Source organism: Equus przewalskii, chromosome 13, assembly GCF_037783145.1.
Source record: "Equus przewalskii isolate Varuska chromosome 13, EquPr2, whole genome shotgun sequence".
In the NCBI taxonomy this organism is placed as follows: Eukaryota; Metazoa; Chordata; class Mammalia; order Perissodactyla; family Equidae; genus Equus; species Equus przewalskii.
This window is the reverse complement of record NC_091843.1, coordinates 3,759,261-3,780,344: the sequence shown is the minus strand read 5'-3', so window position 1 is coordinate 3,780,344 and position 21,084 is coordinate 3,759,261. Positions and strand designations below refer to the sequence as shown.

Sequence of the window (21,084 nt, the reverse complement as noted above, 5' to 3'; positions counted from 1 at the left end):
GCCCCCGGGAGGGGCGGAGAGTGCGCGGCGGGCGGCGGGCGGCGGCGGCCGGGGAGGCCCGGGAGGCCGCGGCGCGGTCACTGCGAGCCGAGCCGAGCCGAGCCGCGCCGTTCGTCATCAGGCCCCGGCTCCCGCGCGCGATTCCGGCCGGTGGCGCGGCCCGGCGGGCCCGGCGGCGCCACAGCCCATGGAGCTCGAGAACATCGTAGCGAACACGGTGCTACTCAAGGCCCGGGAAGGTGAGGCGGCCGGGTGCAGGGAACGCGGGCGCGCGGCCTCCGAGCTCGGCGGGGCGCCCGGGCCGCCCGATCCCCTCGGGCAGCGCGCCCCTCGCCCCGTACCCTGCGCAGATGCAAGCCCTTCCGGCTCGTGGTCCTCCTCCTCCGCACCTGCCCCCGGGAGCCGGGGCCCAGGAAGGGGCGGGGGTCAGGCCGCCGCCCTCGCGCGGGAGGGGTGAGGGGTAAGGGAAGGAGAGAGGAAGGAAGAGGGAAGGGTGGGACCTGAGCCCCGGGAGTGCCTCTCCGAGGCCTCTCCCAGATGAGAGGTGAGAAGCTGCCCTAGGAAGGGGCAACCTACCCTACGTGCCCCCGGCCCAGACCCCCGCGCCCGGCCCGGCCCGGCACAAAGTTGGTGCAGGGGAAACGTTGGAGAATGAATGAACGAACGGAGCCTCCGCGTAGCACAGCCCACCCGACTGGGGGAAACTGCTGGTCACATATGCTGCCAGCACGACTGCACTTGCTTGGTGCCTCAGGACACTGGGGACAGAGGTGAATGGGTCACGATTTTTGCTCCCAGGAAGCCCACGGTCTAGTGGGGCAAACGGGCACAGAAATAAGTGGGAGCTGAGCTTTGAAGGAAGAGAGCATGCAGGGTGATGGGACTGTAGGCAAGGCCTGGCAGAGGGAGCCAGTCTGGTGAACTGTGTGCTGAGCTCCTCGTGGTTCCCATCCCAGATGTAAGTTACCGGGCACCTGCTCTATGATGGTCATGGGGGACACGGAAGGACCAGACCTAGTCCTCACTGCCTTGTGGTCAGTCTGCCCCTCACCTGCCATTGTCCACCTCAATAACATGGTAACCGAACTCACTCTGTGCCCCGTCCTGTCCAGGGTGCTGAGACCCAGCAGTGAACAAGACCCTTTTTGGAATTCTAGGGCGGGGAGGTCATGACAGTTTTTCCATTCTTTGTTGGGCTTCCAGGCTGAAAAAGTCACTGCTTCACCTTTCTAACCCATTTTACAGATGGGAAACTGAGGCGCAGACCAGGGACTAGTTCCTAGGTCACAGAGCGAGACTGTGGTAGACTCAGGCCTGGGTCACAGGATGCCCCCAACAAAGTCTGTGGGAAGCTCAGAGGAGCCCCCAGCTGGCATCTGGTGCCCCCTGCCTGCCCAGTGCATTTTGACCCTGGGGAGGTGCTGCCTAGAAACGGGCACGGCAGGCTGGATCCTTAGTGCCCAGAGCTTTCCTTATCTCCTGTCCCTTATCGAGTCCTGGGGCTGGGCCTTCCTCCAGCCTCTGGGGGCATCTGCCGATTCTGTTCTGCCTCGTCATCCAGCCAGCCAGGGAGGAGGGGTAGGGAGAGCCTGGCCAGGCCTCTCTCCCTAGGGCTGTAGCCAGTTCAGGCCTGAGGCCGCTGAGAGCACTGCCTTGCCCGGCCAGAGAGCATGGGCACCTTCAGACAGGCTTCCTCAGGCTCCAGGTGAGACGTAGCAGAGGATGGTCGCATCGGGAACTGGTGGCTCCACTGGAGAGCCCATACCCTGACCTGGCTCTGCCCTTCCCGTCTGCATGGCTCTAGACAAGTCTCTTCTCTTAGAACTTTAGTAACCCTTTTTGTGGAATAGTTGGGGACAGGACATGAAAACTAAAGGAAATCCCAGTTGTCACTGAGTCCCAAATCCTGGCCCCCAGACTGGCTGTGTCGGAGTCTCTCTGCGACCTGGCAGACAGCACAGGCCTGGGCTTTTGCCAGCTTCCCAAGTGATCTGAGGCCCTAGGTGTTTTGGGAACCCTTGGTGTATGTATTCAGCTGACACCTAATAGATGTCCGACATGTTTGGAGTGGGAAAGGAGATTGGGTTGTGGTCTCCCAGGGACCTGGGTTCGAATCTTGCCTCTGGCACCTCCAGGCTTTGGATCTTGCACAAACTGATTCTTCATTTCAGGGCCCCAGTTTTTTATGAAATTGGGCCCAGTCTGACAGAGTTGCTGGGAGGGTGAAGTGGGGCAGCACTGGGGGTGTGAGCCCTCGCTCATCCTTCCTTTCCCAGGCGCCTAGAGACACAGAGAGGGGGCCAGCCTTGGGTGGGGAGGAGCCCCACTGACTCTGGTGGCAGTTCTAGGACAGGATATTTGCATGTGACTCTGCTGCTGCCTTGTTGTGGCTGGGAGGAGGGGGAGGAGGAAGTAACTGGTAGGGGGAGGCAGGCGGATGGAGGGTTGGGTGAGGGACCTGCGGGGGTGGGGGAGGAGTTCCCCTTCTGGGGAGGCCTTGTCTGGGGTTGGGGGTGGGGGTCTGTTCCTCACTCACAGTGGAGCAATGACTGTGGGGTGTGCTGGGTGCAGGAGGCGTGCTAGCAGGTTTCCCAATGGTGCCCTGTGATACTTCCTCCTCCAAGCAGCTTAGGTCAGGGAGCCTCTCAAGGGACCCAGCCCTGCTCCCTCCCTAGAAGGCAGCCCCTCCCTCTGCACCACCTGCCTTCAGCCAGGCCAGATGGAAATAAGGCTGGCTAAACCGGAGGGGAAACTGAGGCTGGGCAAGGGAAAGTGGTTGCCTGAGGTTGCCACTGAGTTGTTAGAGCAGGGGGGCCCACTTTGCCCAGTCCTATTGAGTGCTGGACACAGACTTTCCCAGTCACCCACCACCTCCCAAGGTGGCTTTGGACCCAGAGTACACATGGAGAAATTGAGGTTCATAGATGGCAAGTGAGAGGCCTACAGTGTGGATTGGAGATTTAAACCCAGGTCTGTGAGACTCTAAGACTCAGGCCCCTGCCACCGTTTTCAACCTCATGGCCCACGGGCCACATCTGTCTATCTCTCTAACATGTTTTATTTATTTGGCTGCAGTGGGTTTTTAAAAAAATAGGAACCAGTATTTCATGTAATAGTCCGTATTCCCAGCTGCTTTTGGAGAATTGGTAGCGCCAGCCACACTCATCCAGCATCCCTGCCTAGCAACAATCAAGCCATCGGCTGGACTTGTGCTGCAGCTACTGCTATTAGTAGGGGCATACCCAGTCCTGTCCACCACACTCGCCACCACTCCCTGTTGTCCCCCATCTGGCCCACAGTTACCGTACCTGTCTGGCTCTGTAGGCATTTGAGCTGCTACCATGGGCCCAGCAGCCACAGATGAGGGTCAGCTAGGTAAAATGAGGCAGGTATCAAGCAGGGCCAGGGAAGCCCTTCGTGCAGGGCTGGGGATCCTGAGTGCCAGCCCTCCTCTCACCATCTGGTTTGAGTCTCTGATAGCTCTGATGCAGGGCCCAGTAATGAGGGCCCGGAGCCTCCCCGGTCACCCAGGCGGCCCTCTGCCATCTCTCGGGCACGACCCACATGTCCTGGAGTCTCTCCTTTCTGGGCCTTGACTGACATTTCCCACCACTGGCATGTCCTTGTCTACTTTCTTCACTTGGGAAACTCCCACCTGGTAGAAAGCAGCTGAGGCTTGTGAAGCCACCTGGAAATCCCACCCTCCTTCAGCGGCCTGGCCTCACTGCCCGTCTTGGCTCTTTCAGCCCAAGCGCCGGCAGCAGGGCCTGCAGGACCATGTGTGTCTTGGAACCCAGTGAGGGCATGTTGGAGCAGGTGGAAGGAAGGCCCGAGAGTGGGCTATGCCTGGGCTGGGTCTGAGGCCTCTGCAGTGCCCTGAGGATCGCAGGGCGGCGTGGCAGTGGTGGGACTCGAGAGCCAGCGCCTATTTGCTCCCACAGGTGGCGGTGGGAATCGCAAAGGCAAAAGCAAGAAATGGCGGCAGATGCTGCAGTTCCCCCACATCAGCCAGTGTGAAGAGCTGCGGCACAGCTTTGGTGAGGCCTGGGTGGGGAGCGGGGGGTGCTGAGGCGAAGGGGACCGCTGGTGCCAGGGCAGCTCCCCTGAGACCTCACTCCGGGGCAGAGGGGCAGGGTTGGAGGGTCCAGGGAGCAGGAAGATTGAGGCTGCACCGCCCAACCCAGTTTCGGTTCCTGAGCTTGGGATGGGTGGAGGGCAGAGAACGAACAGGACAGCAGGGCTGGGGGGTGGGCGTGGGAGGAGGGCAGCGCCAGATCTGGGCGGTCTGAGAGAAGCAGAGGAAGGGAGGGCTGGGACCAGGGTGAGCAGGGTTCATGTACATAGGGCGCAGTGGGGCCTGGAGCCAGCCCATAGGTTGACTGTGTTGGGAGCCCCAGGCCTGTGCTCAGCCCTACCAAGCCCAGCACTTGGGGGAGGGCCCAGCAAAGCCTTGATAAGAAGGGCCCGGGACCCCAGTTCCTACTTATCTTGGCCAAGGCCCCAGGTCTGAGCAGCACCCAAGGTTACCCAGGCCCCCTATGACAGCCTGCACGTGGGCAAGGATATACCATGGCTGCTTCTACCGCCCTGGGAAGGAGGCCTAGCCTCGAGCTCACCGGAAGCCACAGCTTCCTCCCACACTTTCGCCAGGCAGGCAGCAGGTGTGGGCCTGGCCCAGAGGCTGGGCCGGAACCTCACAGACCGCACCCAACCCCAGCGCTGTGACGTATGCAAGTGGTATGAACCAGGAGAGAATGGGGGGAGGTGAGGGCCCCAGCCCTGGAGCCACACTCCTGGCTGTGTAACCTTGGGCTAATCACTTAGCCCCCTGGCCCCACAAGCTATGATGGAAATAACAGTAGTGCCCACCTCAGTGTTTTGTTGAGGGTTGTAAAGGAGATAACGACTGCGATATTGCAGGGCGAGAAGCTATTGTTGGGGTCCAGGGCCTGGCGATGTGGACAGGAGTGCCCTGCCAGCAGCTTCCAGGTCTGGGGACCCAGCAACTCCCACTTCTGCCTGCAGAACGTGACTACCACAGCCTGTGCGAGCGGCAGCCCATCGGACGCCTGCTGTTCCGAGAGTTCTGTGCGACGAGGCCTGAGCTGACCCGCTGCATTGCCTTCTTGGATGGGGTGGTGAGTGTAGCCCAGCCATGGGGCCCAGCGCAACCCTGAGGGCAGGCAGAGGTCCAGGGCCACATGTGCCCCATCTCTCCACACCTGTTGCTTTGCCCAAACCCCAACCCCCCTGCCTCCCACCCTGTAGGCCGAGTATGAAGTGACCCCTGATGAGAAGCGGAAGGCGTGTGGGCGGCGGCTAATGCAGAATTTTTTGAGCCACACGGTGAGTGAGCAGTGATGGAGGGTTGACGGCAGTGGGCAGAGCTCGGTGATGGGAAGAGGGATGACCACAGCCTGGGCAGAGAGTGTCCTGGAGCTACTCCAGGCTCACCAGGCAGTCCCGCAGGCACGGAGCCCAGGAGAGTGGGCCGGGGCTCCGGGCAGGCCTGCAGGCAAGCCTGCCAGAGACTCTGCTTCACTCTGCCTCAAGGGGAGCGGCAGGAACGGAGTTCAGCAACCCAGGAGCCTGGTGCACCTCCAGCCTGCAGCTGCCCTTAGTACAGGCCCAAGATATCTGCCCTGGGCATAGGCAGCTGGCCAGGGGAGCCCCCTGCCCTGACCTGTGGCCTGTCCCCAGGGTCCTGACCTCATCCCCGAGGTCCCCCGGCAGCTAGTGACTAACTGCACCCAGCGGCTCGAGCAGGGGCCCTGCAAAGACCTCTTCCAGGAGCTCACCCGGTAAGCCTCTCCCTGCCCATAGGCCTGGAACTGTGTCCTGAAGAGGGGGCTTCTGTGAGCCTGGAAGTCTGTGAACAGTTCAGCAGCTGGTGAGGGAGCTCTCCCCCTAGCCTCGTCCCAGCTGTGCGCCCTTGGGCGGGTTGCCCCGCCTCCCTCCAGCACCCTCGGCTTCAGCCCAGGCCGGCTCCGCTGGGTGGGTTAGCAAGAGGGTTGGCTGAAATGCTGCCTTTTGGGCTGAGCATGCACATAACAGGGTCCTGGCCCATCAAGCCAAGAACCTGGGGTGTTGGGCTGACCAGAAGGCTGGGCCTTCTCCACAGACTGACCCACGAGTACCTGAGTGTGGCCCCTTTTGCCGACTACCTCGACAGCATCTACTTCAACCGTTTTCTGCAGTGGAAGTGGCTGGAAAGGTGAGCTCCTTGAGGGCTGGGCTGGGGTAGGCCAGCTTACTGGGGCTCTTACGGCCTCAGGCTCCTGCTCAGCCAGCATTTGCTCCCAACCCCTTGCTCACAGGCAGCCAGTGACCAAAAACACCTTCAGGCAATACCGAGTCCTGGGCAAAGGCGGCTTTGGGGAGGTGAGTGATCAGGCCAGAGCCCCCAGCAGAGTGCAGAGGGTCGGGTAGGGGTGCCCTGGACCGACCTCTTACCCGCCCTGAGTCCCTGCATGCCCAGGAAGGGCACGAATGGTCCCGATTTGCCCCATCTACCCTGGCTATAGGTGTGCGCCTGCCAGGTGCGGGCAACTGGCAAGATGTACGCCTGCAAGAAGCTGGAGAAGAAGCGGATCAAGAAGCGGAAAGGGGAGGCCATGGCGCTCAATGAGAAGCAGATCCTGGAGAAAGTGAACAGTAGGTTTGTAGTAAGTACAGACAGGAGACCCCACCCTTCCCCCTGGCCATGAGCTGCCCTGCCCGCCTCACTCGCCAGGCTAAGGTCTCTTCCCGCCCTGCCCCGCCTCCTGTAGGCACCGCCTCTCCGCCCTCCGAGATGCCTGGGCCGGGAGGTTTGGGGTGTTGACGCCAGGCCTGGGGAGCAGGCTGAACCCCAAGGAGTGGCACTGAGAAGGATTTCTTGGGTGGGTGGCACCAGCCCTGCCACCAGGCAGCCCCCAGCCCCTGCTTGAGAGCTCGGGTCCCCTCGGCCACAGGTGAGCTTGGCCTATGCCTATGAGACCAAGGATGCGCTGTGCCTGGTGCTGACGCTGATGAACGGCGGCGACCTCAAGTTCCACATCTACCACATGGGTCAGGCTGGCTTCCCGGAGGCGCGGGCCGTCTTCTATGCCGCGGAGATCTGCTGTGGCCTGGAGGACCTGCACAGAGAGCGCATCGTCTACAGGTACAAGGGCTCTGGCCACCCACCAGGGGCTGCAGCTGGTTGTGGGTGGAAGGATGTTGGTGTGCTGGGGCTGTCACTGCAGCCACAAGCCTGTCTGAGCACCAGGCAGGCACCGGCTTGGGGCTCCACACTCGACCACACTAGGTGGACTTGAGAGGCTCAGACTAAGGCTCTGGGGTCTGGCTGACCTCTGTGTGACTCCTGGCGTTGTCACCCCTCTCTGTGTGACCTTGGGCCAGTCAGCGCTCTGCTCCCAGCACCATTTCCTTTCCTGGGAAGCAGAGACTGCAATTCCTGCCTGGCAGATTGTGTAGGAATGAATGAGGTAATGCAGTAAAGTGCACGGAGCCCAGCAGGCAGGGCTCTGCAGGGGAGGGCTCTGCTTATTATTGTTATTGGCAGTGGTTTTGTTTGAACCTCATCAGGGGACAGATGAGTAGCCCCATTTGACAGATAGGAAAGCTAGAGTCAGCTGAAGCGGGGAGGGCAGGAGCCGCTAGACACCATGGGTGAGCAAGGCTACTGGTGACATCCAAGGAGCCTCCCCCGGGTGAGAGCTGCCTTCCACTTGCCTAGCGAGTCCTGGGAGTCCTGGCTCCCTAGATCCTTCCGCTGCTCCCTCGAGTCAGGGCTGTGAATTGACCTGGCAGCAAATGGCTCCTGCACCTTCCTGCACATCCCATCCCAGGGGGCGGGCAGGGCTGGGGGCGGCCCCATCTGGCTCCCTGGCAAGCTGAGCAGCATCTGACCCTGCCCTTCTCTCCCCACAGGGACCTGAAGCCAGAGAACATCCTACTGGATGACCACGGTGGGTGGGGGGCCACAGGTGGGGTGGAGTGGAGTAGGGTTGGGGTCTGGCCTGCCTGCTTACAGGCCCCCCTGCTTCTCTACCCACATTCAGGTCACATCCGCATCTCTGACCTGGGGCTGGCTGTGCACGTGCCCGAGGGCCAGACCATCAAAGGCCGTGTGGGAACCGTGGGCTACATGGGTGAGTCTCCCCCTTCCACCTCCCGGGTCCCCTTGCTGTCCCGGGCCTGGCCCCACCACTTCTTTTTTTTTTTTTTTTTAAAGATTTTATTTTTTCCTTTTTCTCCCCAAAGCCCCCCGGTACATAGTTGTGTATTCTTCGTTGTGGGTTCCTCTAGTTGTGGCATGTGGGACGCTGCCTCAGCGTGGTCTGACGAGCAGTGCCATGTCCACGCCCAGGATTCGAACCGACGAAACACTGGGCCGCCTGCAGCAGAGCGCGCGAACTTAACCACTCGGCCACGGGGCCAGCCCCCCCACCACTTCTTTTTGGGAGTCTCCTGTGCCTCAGGGAGTAGGAAGAGCTGATGTCCTTCTTTTACAGATTAGGAGGCCAAGAGTCAGCCAGGGCCCCACACCATTCGTTAAATACTTACTGATCTCTTAGTATTGGCTGGGCCTGCAGCTGGCTACCAGTGAGGGATGAGAAGGGACTCAAACCTGTTCCCGTGGCCCCAGCCCTTTGCTCCCCTGATCTGCCCACACTTGGGAGTGAGAGTGCCCGTCCCTGTTGGGGCAAAGATGTGGCTTCACAGTCCCCTTGGGGACCATGTGACACAGTAGACAGAGCCCCAGCTGTGGGCTCCACCTCTTGCTTGCGTGTGTCCTTGGAACAGACACTCCACTTCTGCCAGCCGTGCTTTCCCAGGCTGTAAAGTGACCATCAGAACTGCTCCCAGGGTTGCCTTGAAAATGAAAAGAAGTAATAGAGGAAGTGACTCCCTGTTGCCCGCCCTGGCCAGCAGGAAGCATCCAGCATGTGTGTGGGCCGTCTTCTTTCCTCTCTTTGATATTCAATCCAGAACTTGCAAACTGGTAGCTGCATGGGCCTAACTTGGCCTATGCTTGTGTTTAAGTCAAATTCTTTTTAAAGCAATTTGAATTGGTCTCCAACATTTGATAAGCCAGACAGTTTCACGTTAAAAATATGGATTTCTGACTTCTCTGGAAGACTCAGAAGACCTGGCCCCCTCCAGGGCCATGTCAGCTCCCTTTGATGGGATGAGCTCTTCTACTTGCCCCTGGCCCCCGAGTCTGAGCGGGGCCACCAGTCTGACCTGATCCCCCACCTTGACATACGCTGGGCATTCCCGGGGCCCCAGGGCTGGGTTCCCACCTCCTGCTGAGCCCTAACTCTCATGCCACCCCGCCCAGCTCCGGAGGTGGTGAAGAATGAACGGTACACGTTCAGCCCAGACTGGTGGGCACTCGGCTGCCTGCTGTACGAGATGATCGCAGGCCAGTCCCCCTTCCAGCAGAGGAAAAAGAAGATCAAGCGGGAGGAGGTCGAGCGGCTAGTGAAGGAGGTGCAGGAGGAGTACTCTGAGCGCTTTTCCCCGCAGGCTCGCTCGCTCTGCTCCCAGGTATGGCTGCCAGCGTGCCCCCATCCAACTGGGGCTGGGCCTGGGGGCTCCTCTCCCGAGGCCACCCTGACCAGCCCTGCCCTGCCGCAGCTCCTCTGCAAGGACCCTGCCGAGCGCCTGGGGTGTCGTGGGGGCAGCGCCCGCGAGGTGAAGGAGCACCCCCTCTTCAAGAAGCTGAACTTCAAGCGGCTGGGAGCCGGCATGCTGGAGCCGCCCTTCAAGCCGGATGTGAGTGCTGCCCACTCCTGCAGGGGGCACAGGGGGCTCCCAGGGGTCAGTCAGGACACTTTCAGTGCAAGTGCCAGAAAAGCCTACTCAAATGGCTTAGCCAACAAAACAGGTCATTCACTGGGCTCAGGCAAATGAAAAGCCCCAGGCTAGGTTTGCATTATGGCCTGCTGGCTCTGGGGCTCCAACAGTGTTGTAGGAATTCTCTCCCTCCCCGCACACTGGTCCACGTGTAGTCCTCTCTCCCAGGCAGCTCTTCCAGGGCATAGCAGTGGTGGGCTCAGCAGCTCAGCCACCCCAGTAGACGGGGAGCGCCTCCAACCTAATAATTTCAAAACAAGTCCTAAAACGAAAAAAAGTTCTGAGCTGATGCTCATTGCCTCTGATTGCTCAGGTGCCTTTCAGTGGTCACGCTGAGCCACTGCCAATGGGGGAGATCCGTTCCCCAAAGGAAAACCAAGCTGCCGCTGCTGGCAGGAGGGAGGGCTGTCGGGCTGGCAGAGCGTCGGCTGCCCACTACACCTGGCAGCACAGACCTTCTGCCTGTGCGCAGGACACACCCCTTGTAAAGTCTCACTCATTCACTGAGCATCTCAGTGCGTCGGGTGTCCTGCAGGCAGTAATGTCCTCGAGTCATCAGATTCCGAGTGGCAAAAATTCAACTCAAACTTACTGATGCCCAACATTGGAGCTTGTTGGTTCGTTTGGCCAGAAAGTCCCAGAGTAGGGCCAACATCAGCTTCATGCCATGTTGCTGGGACTCCAACTCTTGGCTCTGCTTCAACCTGTTGATTGTTCTCCCACTGAATTCAGGCTTCTCTCCGTAAAGTCACAGGGCATGTTCTGATTGGCCAAGATTAGGTCCTGTGCTTGCCCCCTCCCATGTGTAGGAGGACTGGGTCCTGTGATTGACAGTTCACTAGGAACACTGGGGAGGCAGGAAGGTGATGGGCAGGCCAGGTTGATGGCTATCAACCACACACATGAGTGTTTATTCATTCAACAAATATCTGAGTGCCTGTATGTGCCCGATCTCAGAGATAGTGAGATCCACAGGACCCAGTCCTGCCTTCATGTTCTAGTGGGGAGATACACCAAAGTAAAGTAAGTGAAAAAAGAATTTCAGGTAATGTAAAGTACAGCAGAGAAAAATAAAGCAGGCTAAGAAGATAAGAAATGATGGGGGCGGTGGGAGTATTTTTAGACAAGATGGTTTCTGAGGAGCTTCTGGTTAAGCAGAAATCTAAAGTATGTGAAGGAGAGAGCTGTGCCAAGTTTTGAGGTGTGAGCATTCCAGGGAGAAAGAGCAGCCGGGCATTGCGGTCCTGGTGCAGGGACCAGCCTCGAGAGAGAACAGCCACGAGGAGGCCAGTGTGGCTGGCGTGCGCATGTGCAGGGAAGGCTGTGTGTGGCCTTCTTCTAAGTGTGGCAGGGGCCTTGGGGGAATGTTGAGCAGGAATGGGAGGTTTGGGGGGTGGGCTGTAGAGAGGAGTTGAAATGGTAGGCCAGCTGGGGGTCTGCTGCCTCTAAAGGACTGTGTCATGTCAGCCTCACCAGCACCTGCCGTGCGGGCACTGCCGTGGGCGATTGAGCCAAGGGCCTGACTTCCAGCAGCCCGTCTCAGGGCTGGCACTGCCACTCAGGTTTACTCCTGCTTCCCGTGGATGTCATCTCATTTAACCTTGAAATCATCCCACCGCTCCCGGGTTAGAAAGTTAGAAAAAGTTAGAAAATCAGTGCCCTGGAGTCTAATTGTTTAGAAGCAGCAGATGGAAAGGAAGCTTGATGGTGATGCTGTTTTTAACAGCTCTGTTGAGATTTAATTCACATACCATACAATTTACTCATTTAAAGTATATAATTAAATGGCTTTAGCATGTTCAGAGTTGTGCAACTATCACCACAATCAGTTTTAGAACATTTTCATCACCCTTCCCCCCAAAAAACTCCCATTCTTCCCTCCCCCAGCCGCTGGTGACCACTAATCTACTTTCTGACTCTATAGATTTGCCTAATCTGACATTTCATATAAATGGAATCATACAATATGTGGTCCTTTGTGACTGGATTCTTTCACTTCAAGTGTTTTCAAGGTTCATCAGTATTGTAGCACGTATTGGTACTTGTTCCTTTTTTATGACTGACTAATATTCCATTGTATGAACATGCCACATTTTGTTTATCTGTTCATCAGTTGATGAACATTAGAGTTGTTTCCACTTTTTGATTATTAGGAATAATGCTGCTATGAACATTCACATGCAAGTTTTTGTGGGGACAATGTTTTCATTTCTCTTGGATATATACCCAGGAGTGGAATTGCTGGTTCATATGGTCATGCTACGTTTAACCTTTTGGGAAACTGCTAAACTATTTTCCAAGGCAGCTGCACCATTTTACATGATGATTTGTTTTGTGTGTGTGTTTGTGTGTCTGTGTGAGGAAGACTGGCCCTGAGCATCTGTTGCCAATCTTCCTTTTTTTGCTTGAGGAAGGTTGTCACTGAGCTAACATCTGTGCCCATCTTCCTCTATTTTATGTGGGACACTGCCACAATGTGGCTTGACAAGCAGTGTTAGGTCCATGCCCAGGATCCAAACCTGCAAACCGTGGGCCACCGAAGTGGAGCACACAAACTTAACCACTACGCCACCAGGCTGGCCCCCACATGATGATTTTCCTTTAATGTACACATATGATTTACATTTTTCTTATTTATTTATTTATTTATTTATTTTTTGAGGAAGATTAGCCCTGAGCTAACTACTGCCAGTCCTTCTCTTTTTGCTGAGGAAGATTGGCCCTGAGCTAACATCCATGCTCATCTTCCTCTACTTTATATGTGGGACGCCTACCACAGCATGGCTTTTGCCAAGCGGTGCCATGTCCGCACCCGGGATCCTAACTGGCGAACCCTGGGCCGCCGAGAAGCAGAGTGTGTGAACTTAACCGCTGCACCACCGGGCCAGCCCATGATGGTGTTTTAATTGACATCTTTAATCATAGGATTTAGAAAACATTGTAAAGATGTAAAGGAAAGTGGCCTCTAGACTGAGGTCGGCTCCCAGGAGGGGCTGGGAGTGCAGGGAGATGGGAGGACGGCTCTGATCCTCTATGAAGCGTGAGAGGATGCAGCAAGCTGGTGGACATCCCAGCCAGGGGATGCATCAGCTGCAGGCCTGGCATGGGGTGCCCAGCCACAAAGGCCGGCCGAGATTCACCCTGTGCTTCCCTCAGGAGTTGCACACCCAGGCAGCTGTGTGCAGGTGGAGGGGGTGCCTGTCACTGATCCCACCAGGCACTCTGGGGGCTGGTTGGCTGTCGTGGGTCAGCTACCACCACCTGGGAAAGGCATGGCCTTTATGCAGCCTCATCAGTCGGTGAGCAGTGAGGGATAGTGATCCTTGGTTTACAGAGGAGAAACTGGGCTTCAGAGAGAAGGGACTGCCATGCTTAGGAAGTGCACAGGGCACCTGGTGCACCAGAGAGCTGCAAGGGTCGCACCGCCAGGTCAAGGCTGGAGTGGCATTCAGAGCTGAGTTGTCCTCCTGCGCCTGTGCGCGTGGTGTTCCTATCTGACCGCTGCCTCTGTCCCCTAGCCTCAGGCCATTTACTGCAAGGATGTTCTGGATATCGAACAGTTCTCCACGGTTAAGGGTGTGGAGCTGGAGCCCACTGACCAGGACTTCTACCAGAAGTTTGCTACGGGCAGTGTGCCCATCCCCTGGCAGAACGAGGTGGGGGCCTGCCCAGCTGGTGGGGTGGGCTCCTGGGGGCGGCCCTGGGGGCAGCTCTCACAGCTGCCTGTCCTGCGGCAGATGGTGGAGACCGAGTGCTTCCAGGAGCTGAATGTCTTTGGGCTGGACGGCTCGGTTCCCCCAGACCTGGACTGGAAGGGCCAGCCTCCTGCGCCCCCCAAGAAGGGACTGCTGCAGAGATTCTTCAGTCGCCAGGTAACCCCTAGCAGTGTACCTGGGCCCCCAGCCTGGCTCCAGGGGACGGTGGGTGGGAGGCAGAGCTGGTGCCCACGTGCACTGGGAGTGGGCCTCCTCCAGTCATGCCAGTGGTGCCCAGGGTCTCTGGCCTCATCCCCAACCCTGGCTGGGCTCACGGCCTCTTTTCTCTTTCCAGAGGTGAGCAGTGTGGGCTCCCCGTGGGTTGGGCTTACTGCCCGGCCTTGGGGAGCCACGGGCAGCCCTTCCATGGCAGAGGCGAGATGTGGGTGAAAGAAGTCTGGTGCCCTCTCCCCGCCTCCCCCTCCCCACTGTTTTTGTTCCCTGCACCCTGGCACCTTCAAGCTGCTAGCCTTGCTTAGCCGTCTGTCTCCCCATGCCCTGCCTCCATCGGCCCCAGGGAAGAGGGGTTGGACGGGGCCTTGCCCTGGCAGAGCCAGGGATCCACCTCGTCCCCCTTAATTCTGTCTGTTGCTGGCAGCCCCTGCACTGATGTCCGAACATGTCTGGCCTGAGCTGCTGCTTCAGGCCACTCCTGGGGAGCCCTGTCCCCAGATCATGGCCCCAGGCAGCTCCTGGCCTGTCCTGGCAGGGCCAGCCTGGGTGACGGCACTGGTGGCTAACGGTGCTTGCTCTGCCTCTTTCCCTCCATGTCTCCCACCACTCCAGGATTGCTGTGGGAACTGCAGCGACAGTGAGGAAGAGCTCCCCACCCGCCTCGAGCCCCCCACCCGCCTCTAGCCCCCAGCCTGAGGCCCCCACCGGTGGTTGGCGGTAGCAGCTACTTGGAGCGCTGTTTACAGTTTTGCACAGTGGTCTTCCCCATTCTCCACTCACAGCTGGGGAACACAGCTGGGGAACACAGCCGGAGCTGTCTCCAGTGTCCTCTGCCCCTCAGCCCCTGGTCTGGCTGAGTTTGGGAAGGCCTGGGCTGTCCCTGGGACAAAGGTGCGTCCCTTCAGCTCTTGTCTGTGGAGCTCGGGGCTTTCTGTATTTATGTATTTGTACGAATGTATATAGCAACCAGAGCGTTCTTAAGACCCACCCTGGAGCTGGCAGAGGGGCCACTGCCAAACTCAAGTCTCCTCAGGCCCAGCGTGGATGGGCTGAGGCTGGGCCAGGCCAGGGTCCTGAGCCCCCAGCACTGTGCGCGCCACCACCGACCTCTGAGTGAGACTCGTGCCTGCCCCTGCTGCTCTAGGCTCAGGCCACCACCTTCTGGGGCCTGATACTGTCCCTTCTCAGCACTTGTCAGAGCTGGATCTGGAGCCTCTGCATCCCCTAGGCCTGTGCCAAAGTGTGACCAGAGATTGGGCTGACCCTGGGACCCATCGGTCATTGCCCAGGGTGTCCCCAATGGGTCTGCCTCTGCCTTCCAGCTCCCAGGGCGCCTCATCCCTCATGCTGGGCCGTGTCCTGCAGATACCTCTGGTAGATACACCCCTGCCCAGGCCATGGGAAGAGGGGAGGGGTGTCCTTGGCCAGCCCTCAAACATTCCAAACTCCCCTCGTAACAAGAGACACATAGCCCAGCAATAATCTGCCCCTCCCTGTGTGTGCCTGTGGGGTGTGTGTGTGAGCGTGTGTGTGTGTGTGTGCATGCGTGTGTGGAGGGGGTAGGCTGAGGCTGTGTGCCTGTGCCCTAGGCCCCAGCCCTGGCCCTTCCCAGACTGTGATGGCCATCCTAGTCCCAGTGTTAGGCTAGCATGGGATTACAGGGCCCTGGTTTTTCCATATTTAAAGCCAATTTTTATTACTCATTTTGTCCAATGTAAGCTGCCACGTGTTTCTGTGTGAATACAGTCCGAGCACAAACCTGGCCAGCTGCCCCTGCCTGCCTCTTTCTTGCTCCTGGTGCTGCAGGGGTCTTCCTGCTTCCCTGGCCCTGCTGGAAGTGGGAAGGGATTGGAGGTGGGCCTGGCAGGGGCTGCCCTTCCAGCAAGGCCCAGGAGCTCCCAGGGCTGAGCTTGGAGTAGCCTGTCCAGGCAAGCAGGCCTGGATGGCCTTCAGGCTCACCCAGTGGGTTTCTCAGCTTCCTGAGTGAGATGAGGCCTGAGGAAGAAGCCTTGGTTCCCCACTAGGGGCTGGGTCTGGTTCCGCCCATGCTGGTGAGGCAGGCTCAGCTGGTGGTGTCCCCTCCACCCTGGTTGTGGGCTTGGAGTGAGGTGGGAGCTGCGGTTAGGAACACCTGCCTGACCTGTCTTAGCTAGATGCTTGCCATGTGCCCGGCCCAGGGCCAGCACACATGCGTTCGAGCCGTCCCTCTGCTCTGCCCTTGAGGCAGTAAATGTGGCTGGGCGGAGACGAGACAGTGGTGATGCTGAGAGTTAGGCTGTGGCAGGGGTGTATGAGGACCAGCCGCATGGGCATCAGGGAGGGTTCTTTGAAGATAGCAAGTGAACTGGGCCTTGAGAGGACGTATTCATCTGGGAGACAGGGAGGGATTGAGGGAGCATTCCATAGTATTCCACCCATGCAAAGACTCGTGGGTGACAGTCTGTTGACCACAAGTCTGTTCCAGACTTCACAGACCTGTTGCTGCTTCATAGCCTGCCAGTAGCCCCAGCCCCTAGGGATGCCCGGTAACCACCATAAGGGTTTATTCATTGCCTCTGGGCTGGGCACTGTGCCACAGGGGCCACATGAGCTTTGCAGTTGGACAGTTCTGGGTTCAAGTCCCAGCCTGGCCACTTTTCAAGCTGGCTTTGCATACTCCCTTCCCTTGTCTGGAAAAATGGGTGTGATACTCATGGCCTTGCAGGACAGCCATGAGAATCCACCACCAAAGCAGCAGTCACCCCCTTGGGTCCCTAGGTCACTGGCAGGACTCGCCTGATGGGGGAGTTGACGGCTATGTCAAGGGCAGCGAGAAGGCTCCAAGCACCGACTTGGCAGAAGGGGCCCCTTGTGCCAGCTCAGCTCTTGATGGTGTGCAGTGTGTGCTGCCTCTTCCGTTAACTTGAGGGAAACGGGGTAGGGAGAGGGCCTTACTCAAGGCTTCCAGCTGATGAGTGGCTGTTGCACAGTGGAGAGGAAGTGAGCTGAAGATGAAGATGCTGTATCCTACCCCTGAGGCATGAGGTTGAGGCTTAAGGAGCATTTGCCCCTCTGCTCTAGGCTCGGCCTGAGGGGCGGTAGGGCAGTGAGGAGGTCAGCATGCAGAGGTGGAAGCCCAGCTGTGGGCACAGGTGTGCAAGGGTGAGTGAGTGCCAGGTGGACGGATAGGTCCCTGGGGCACACTGCCTGTGCGTGGGTCCAAACCTCCCACCAAGCTCCCTCTTGGGCTAGGGAGGCATTCAGGGAACTTCTTGGCTCGGGTTCCACTCACCTTAAAGCTTACAGTGGCCCTTTGGCAGAGGAAGGTCAGGATTCACTTCCCTACGAGCCTTCCCTAAGCTCCCCTCTCCATCCAGCTCTAGGGTGGAAGCTGGGGATCCAGACGGAGATGAGGCCCCCACCAGCTTGGAGTTCAGTCTGGGAGGGAGGCAGATGTGGGAATCCAGTGTGATCAGCTCCGTGGCAGAGGTGATTCTAGAGCTGGCAGGGCTGGGACAGCCACAGGGCTGGGGATGGAGGTGGGGGCCAACACCAAGCAGGGTAGGCTCCTTGGCCCCAAAAGTATCAGAGTTGCTGCCCTCCAGGACAGAAGGTCAGATGTTCCCAGGTGGAGGAGCTAATGGTTGGTGCAGGGCCTCTAGTGGTTTAGGATGGCTGAACATGGGGTGGGATGGATGGGTGATGGAAGGGTGACTGGAGCTGAGGTCAGTGAGATGCAGCCACACAAGGCTTTGAAAGCTGTCTTAAGGATGTGTTGGGGCCGGCCTGGTGGTGTAGTGGTTAAGTTCACGCACACTGCTTCGGTGGCCCAGGGTTCACAGGGTTGGATCCTGGGTGTGGACCTAGCACTGCTCATCAAGCCATCTTGTGGTAGCATCACACATAAAATAGAGGATTGGCCCAAATGTTAGCTCAGCAACAATCTTCCTCACACACACAAAAAGGATATAGGGGTCTCATCTGGAAGGCACAGGAATCCCTGAAGGGTTTAAGCTGGTTGTGTTGGGGTGTCTGCCCAGCATGTATAAAAGTACCCCAAATTCCCTTTGGCGAACCATCCTTGCTCCCCCACTCCCCCGGTCTATATGGTTTAGATGGGGCTGGCTTGCACCCACTGCATACGCATACACCATGCACATCTAGGGCGTGTGACCCAGGTGAGGCTGTTAAGGATCTTTGGTTGCAAGTGACACTTTGGTTGCAACTGTTCTCCAGCTAACTTAGAAAGTGTTAAAAGGATATGGGGGCGCAGGGAGGGTGCCGGCCTCGTGGCGCAGTGGTTAGGTGTACACGTTCCGCTTTGGCGGCCTGGGGTTTGCCGGCCCGGATCTTGGGTGCAGACATGGCACTGCTTGGCAAGCTATGCTGTGGCAGGCGTCCCACATATAAAGTACAGGAAGATGGGCACAGATGTTAGCTCAGGGCTAATCTTCCTCAAAAAAAAAAAAAAAAAAAAATGGGGGAAGCGGATAAACAGGAAGAACCAGAACTGGGGCAACTCCAGGTCTTAGTTGCAGACCCCATTCTCATCAGGGCAAAACCCTGGAAGCAAGATGCTACAGCTGTGTTTGTGTCTTTGCATTGTTAAGCCTGACTCCAAACCCAAGGAGTCCAAATGGCCGGGCTGGGAAGCTGTCCACTGTGCGTCGAGGGAGCAGGGTATTTGGATTCACAGGTCACCACAGTGATACCCATGGGATGCAATGATTTCCCGCGATGAAACAGAGAACCCAGTTAAGAAGCTGGTGGACAGCCAGATTCAGACTCAGCCTAGACCATGGGGCCCTCACTAGGGCTCACCTCCATTCCCTGGGGATGAGCGGGGTGCATGGAGCCAGGGCTATGGATCCAGCACTGGATTCTCCTTGTGCTACTTATCAGTCAGCGTGTGGTGACGTATGCTTGCTGGGGACACGGAGGGGCCGTGAGTTAGGAGGGGGGCCAGGTATTCCTGTTTAAAGCTACATTGCGGTGCCAGCCTACTACTGCAACCTCTGCCCACTTTGTGTGTGCAGTGCCTGCCAGGATATGGCCGGGGCCTGGACATGTGTGTGCTCTTCGGATTGAGAGGTGTGTGTGTGTGTGTGTGTGTGTGTGTGTGTGATATGGCCGGGGCCTGGACATGTGTGTGCTCTTCGGATTGAGAGGTGTGTGTGGGGGTGTGTGTGTGTGTGTGTGTCCGGGTTCTCGACCTCAGCTGCTTGGCTGAGCATCCTGTGTTCACCGGGTCTGCCTGCGTGTGCACGGCCCAGATGGCTTATTGCCAGGAGCTGTGCGGCGTGGAGTGTACATTCCCTGCGCAGGGTGAGCCCGGCGCCCTTGTTGCCCAGTTTCGGCGCGGCAGGTGGGTGGTAGGTCCTTCGCCTTTGACTCCCTGGACAGCCTCCTCCGCGGCGAGTGGCGGAGGGTGGGGGCCGTCTGCGGGCTGCCGCGCGCGCGCACGCCGGGCTCGGTACGCGCCGTGTACGCGCCCGTGCGCGCGCCCCACGCTCCATCCCAGCGCTCAGAGCCGCCTTCGCCGTCCACAGTCAGCTCCCCCGGGCCGCCGCCGCCTCCCCCAGGCCGGGGGCTCTGTCCGCGGGGCCCGCGCCGCTCGCCCCGAGCCAGGAGGACGAGCTCGAGGAGGATGCCTGGGCCCGTGAGTACCACGGCGGCGGCGGCGGCGGCGGGCCGGACGGGCCCGGAGCGCGGGCGGAAGATGGTCCCAGGGCTGAGCTCCTCCCCGCGGGCTGCTCCACGCCCTGGCCCAGGGTCGCCGCCCCGGACCCCCGCCCCGGCCAGCCCCTCCCCCGGTCCTCACCGGAGGGAGGAAGGGAGGGAGGGAGAGGGAGGGCGCCAGTGAGCGAGGGAACCAGAGCGGGTCGCGAGCAGCCACCGGTTCGCTTGGAAACGGTTGCCACAGCAACGGGGTTGCGCTCCCCGGCAACGCGGCTGCAGGGCGGCGACGCCCCCTCCCACCCCTCCCCCACCACACACGGGGCCACAGCCCGAGGGCGCATAGGGAGAGGGGGTGCGGGGACTCCCCCCTCGCGGGTCTGGGTCTGCCTGCCTCCACAGCCCGTCGAGGGTGGGGGTGGGGGACGAGCGGCCCCGTGGGCACGAACTGGCTCCCACGTGGCTGCAGTCGTCGCAGCAGGGCTCTTGGGGTGGCTGCAAACGTGGGGGTGGCCCAGCCCCTGGGCCTGTCATGCCACGGGAGGAGGAGGCATGGAGGCTGGGTTTGGGGTGTTTGCCCCGTCACTCCCCACCCCACTACCACCACCCAACTGCGAAATGGCCTGACCCAGGTTGGGTGCCCCAGAGGCGATGTTCCTTACCAGGGGAGAGGAAAGAAGCTCGCATCTCTCCTCTTCATGGCCAGGGCATGTGCCAGACCGCAGTTTGGGCCAGCAGTGGTCTCTGTTCCGTGTTCCAAGCCACCATTCTCTGGGAAGGGGTGAGAGCAGCGTGGGCAGGAGCACAGGAAAGGACATTGCTAACCTAGGGAAGCTGAAGCCCAGGCCAAATAGGAGCACCCCGGCTTATTGTCTGGATCACAAGGGTCCCTTTCTTGTTTGAGCACAAAGCCCAGACTGTGCTGGGTGGCATGCAGGTTGGCCGACAGGCAGGCCAGCGCCACACGGAGATGCCCTGTCCTCCAGGGGAGCTCCTCTGGGAGAATGGCCGCTGAGTCAGAGGAAATGACCTCTGCTTCCCTTCCAACCTCCCCTCAGTGGGCAGCATGCTGGGGAGAGAAGTGGCCCTCCTGCCAGCTCTCCCAGGCCTGACTCAGCAGATGCCAGCCCTGACCGCAGGCCTCAGACCCAACATCCCAGGGACCACAATCACCTTTGGGTTTCCTTTCCCATCCAGGGAGGTGTCCTGGGCACCAGAGGTGACCATCATCCCAAGCATCTGAGGCCTTGGCATAAGATGCCCTTAGAAGGATGATGCCCTAAGTCAGGTCTGAGTCTCCCTCCCACAGGCAGGAGTGCCTTTGAAATTATTCACAGGCTCCTTTCATTCTGTCCCTGCTCCATATGAGACCTGTCTTGAGTACTCTGCATCCATTATCTCCTAATCCTTATGATAATTGTGCAAGGTAAGTTTGTCATCCCCCATTTTAGAGATGAAGACTCCAAGGCTCAGGGAGGTGAAGTGACTTGCCCAAGGTCATACAACCAGTAGTGGTGGGCTAGGTTTCCAGTGCAGGTTTGTCTGCTGGCACAGCCCCTCCTTGCCTGCTGCACACCATCTCTTGTGACCCAGGCAGAACAGAACTGTAGAGCCTTCTGGAGGAGCATTCTTAACCTTTCACACTCCTATGAAT

The 21,084-nt window shown here is 58.8% G+C and overlaps 1 protein-coding gene across 3 annotated transcripts; it reads left to right on the top strand.

The window, feature by feature from the left end:
- Positions 1–21: 21 nt before the first annotated feature.
- Positions 22–15,537, top strand: GRK6 (G protein-coupled receptor kinase 6). 3 transcript variants are annotated; one of them, XM_070570237.1, is made up of 16 exons: positions 22–239; positions 3,942–4,037; positions 5,026–5,138; positions 5,269–5,346; positions 5,701–5,801; positions 6,122–6,214; positions 6,318–6,381; positions 6,525–6,665; positions 6,954–7,144; positions 7,915–7,952; positions 8,046–8,135; positions 9,329–9,537; positions 9,628–9,765; positions 13,365–13,502; positions 13,584–13,718; positions 14,388–15,537. In XM_070570237.1, the coding sequence occupies exons 1-16, from the start codon at positions 188–190 to the stop codon at positions 14,457–14,459; spliced, it is 1,749 nt and encodes a 582-aa protein (XP_070426338.1). In that variant the 5' UTR covers positions 22–187; the 3' UTR covers positions 14,460–15,537. The 3 variants fall into 3 exon arrangements, with proteins under 3 accessions (XP_070426338.1, XP_070426339.1, XP_070426340.1); XM_070570238.1 differs by having other exon boundaries at positions 25–239; positions 13,897–15,537; XM_070570239.1 differs by having other exon boundaries at positions 47–239; positions 5,701–5,890.
- Positions 15,538–21,084: the final 5,547 nt, after the last annotated feature.

What these genes read in the sequence shown, in the direction of transcription:
- GRK6 (XM_070570237.1), top strand. Translation starts at nt 188, where the DNA reads ATGGAGCTCGAGAACATCGTAGCGAACACGGTGCTACTCAAGGCCCGG. An exon ending in GGGAACCGTGGGCTACATGG is followed by an intron (nt 8,136 to 9,328) that starts GTGAGTCTCCCC and finishes CACCCCGCCCAG; the next exon opens with CTCCGGAGGTGGTGAAGAAT. An exon ending in AGCCGCCCTTCAAGCCGGAT is followed by an intron (nt 9,766 to 13,364) that starts GTGAGTGCTGCC and finishes TCTGTCCCCTAG; the next exon opens with CCTCAGGCCATTTACTGCAA.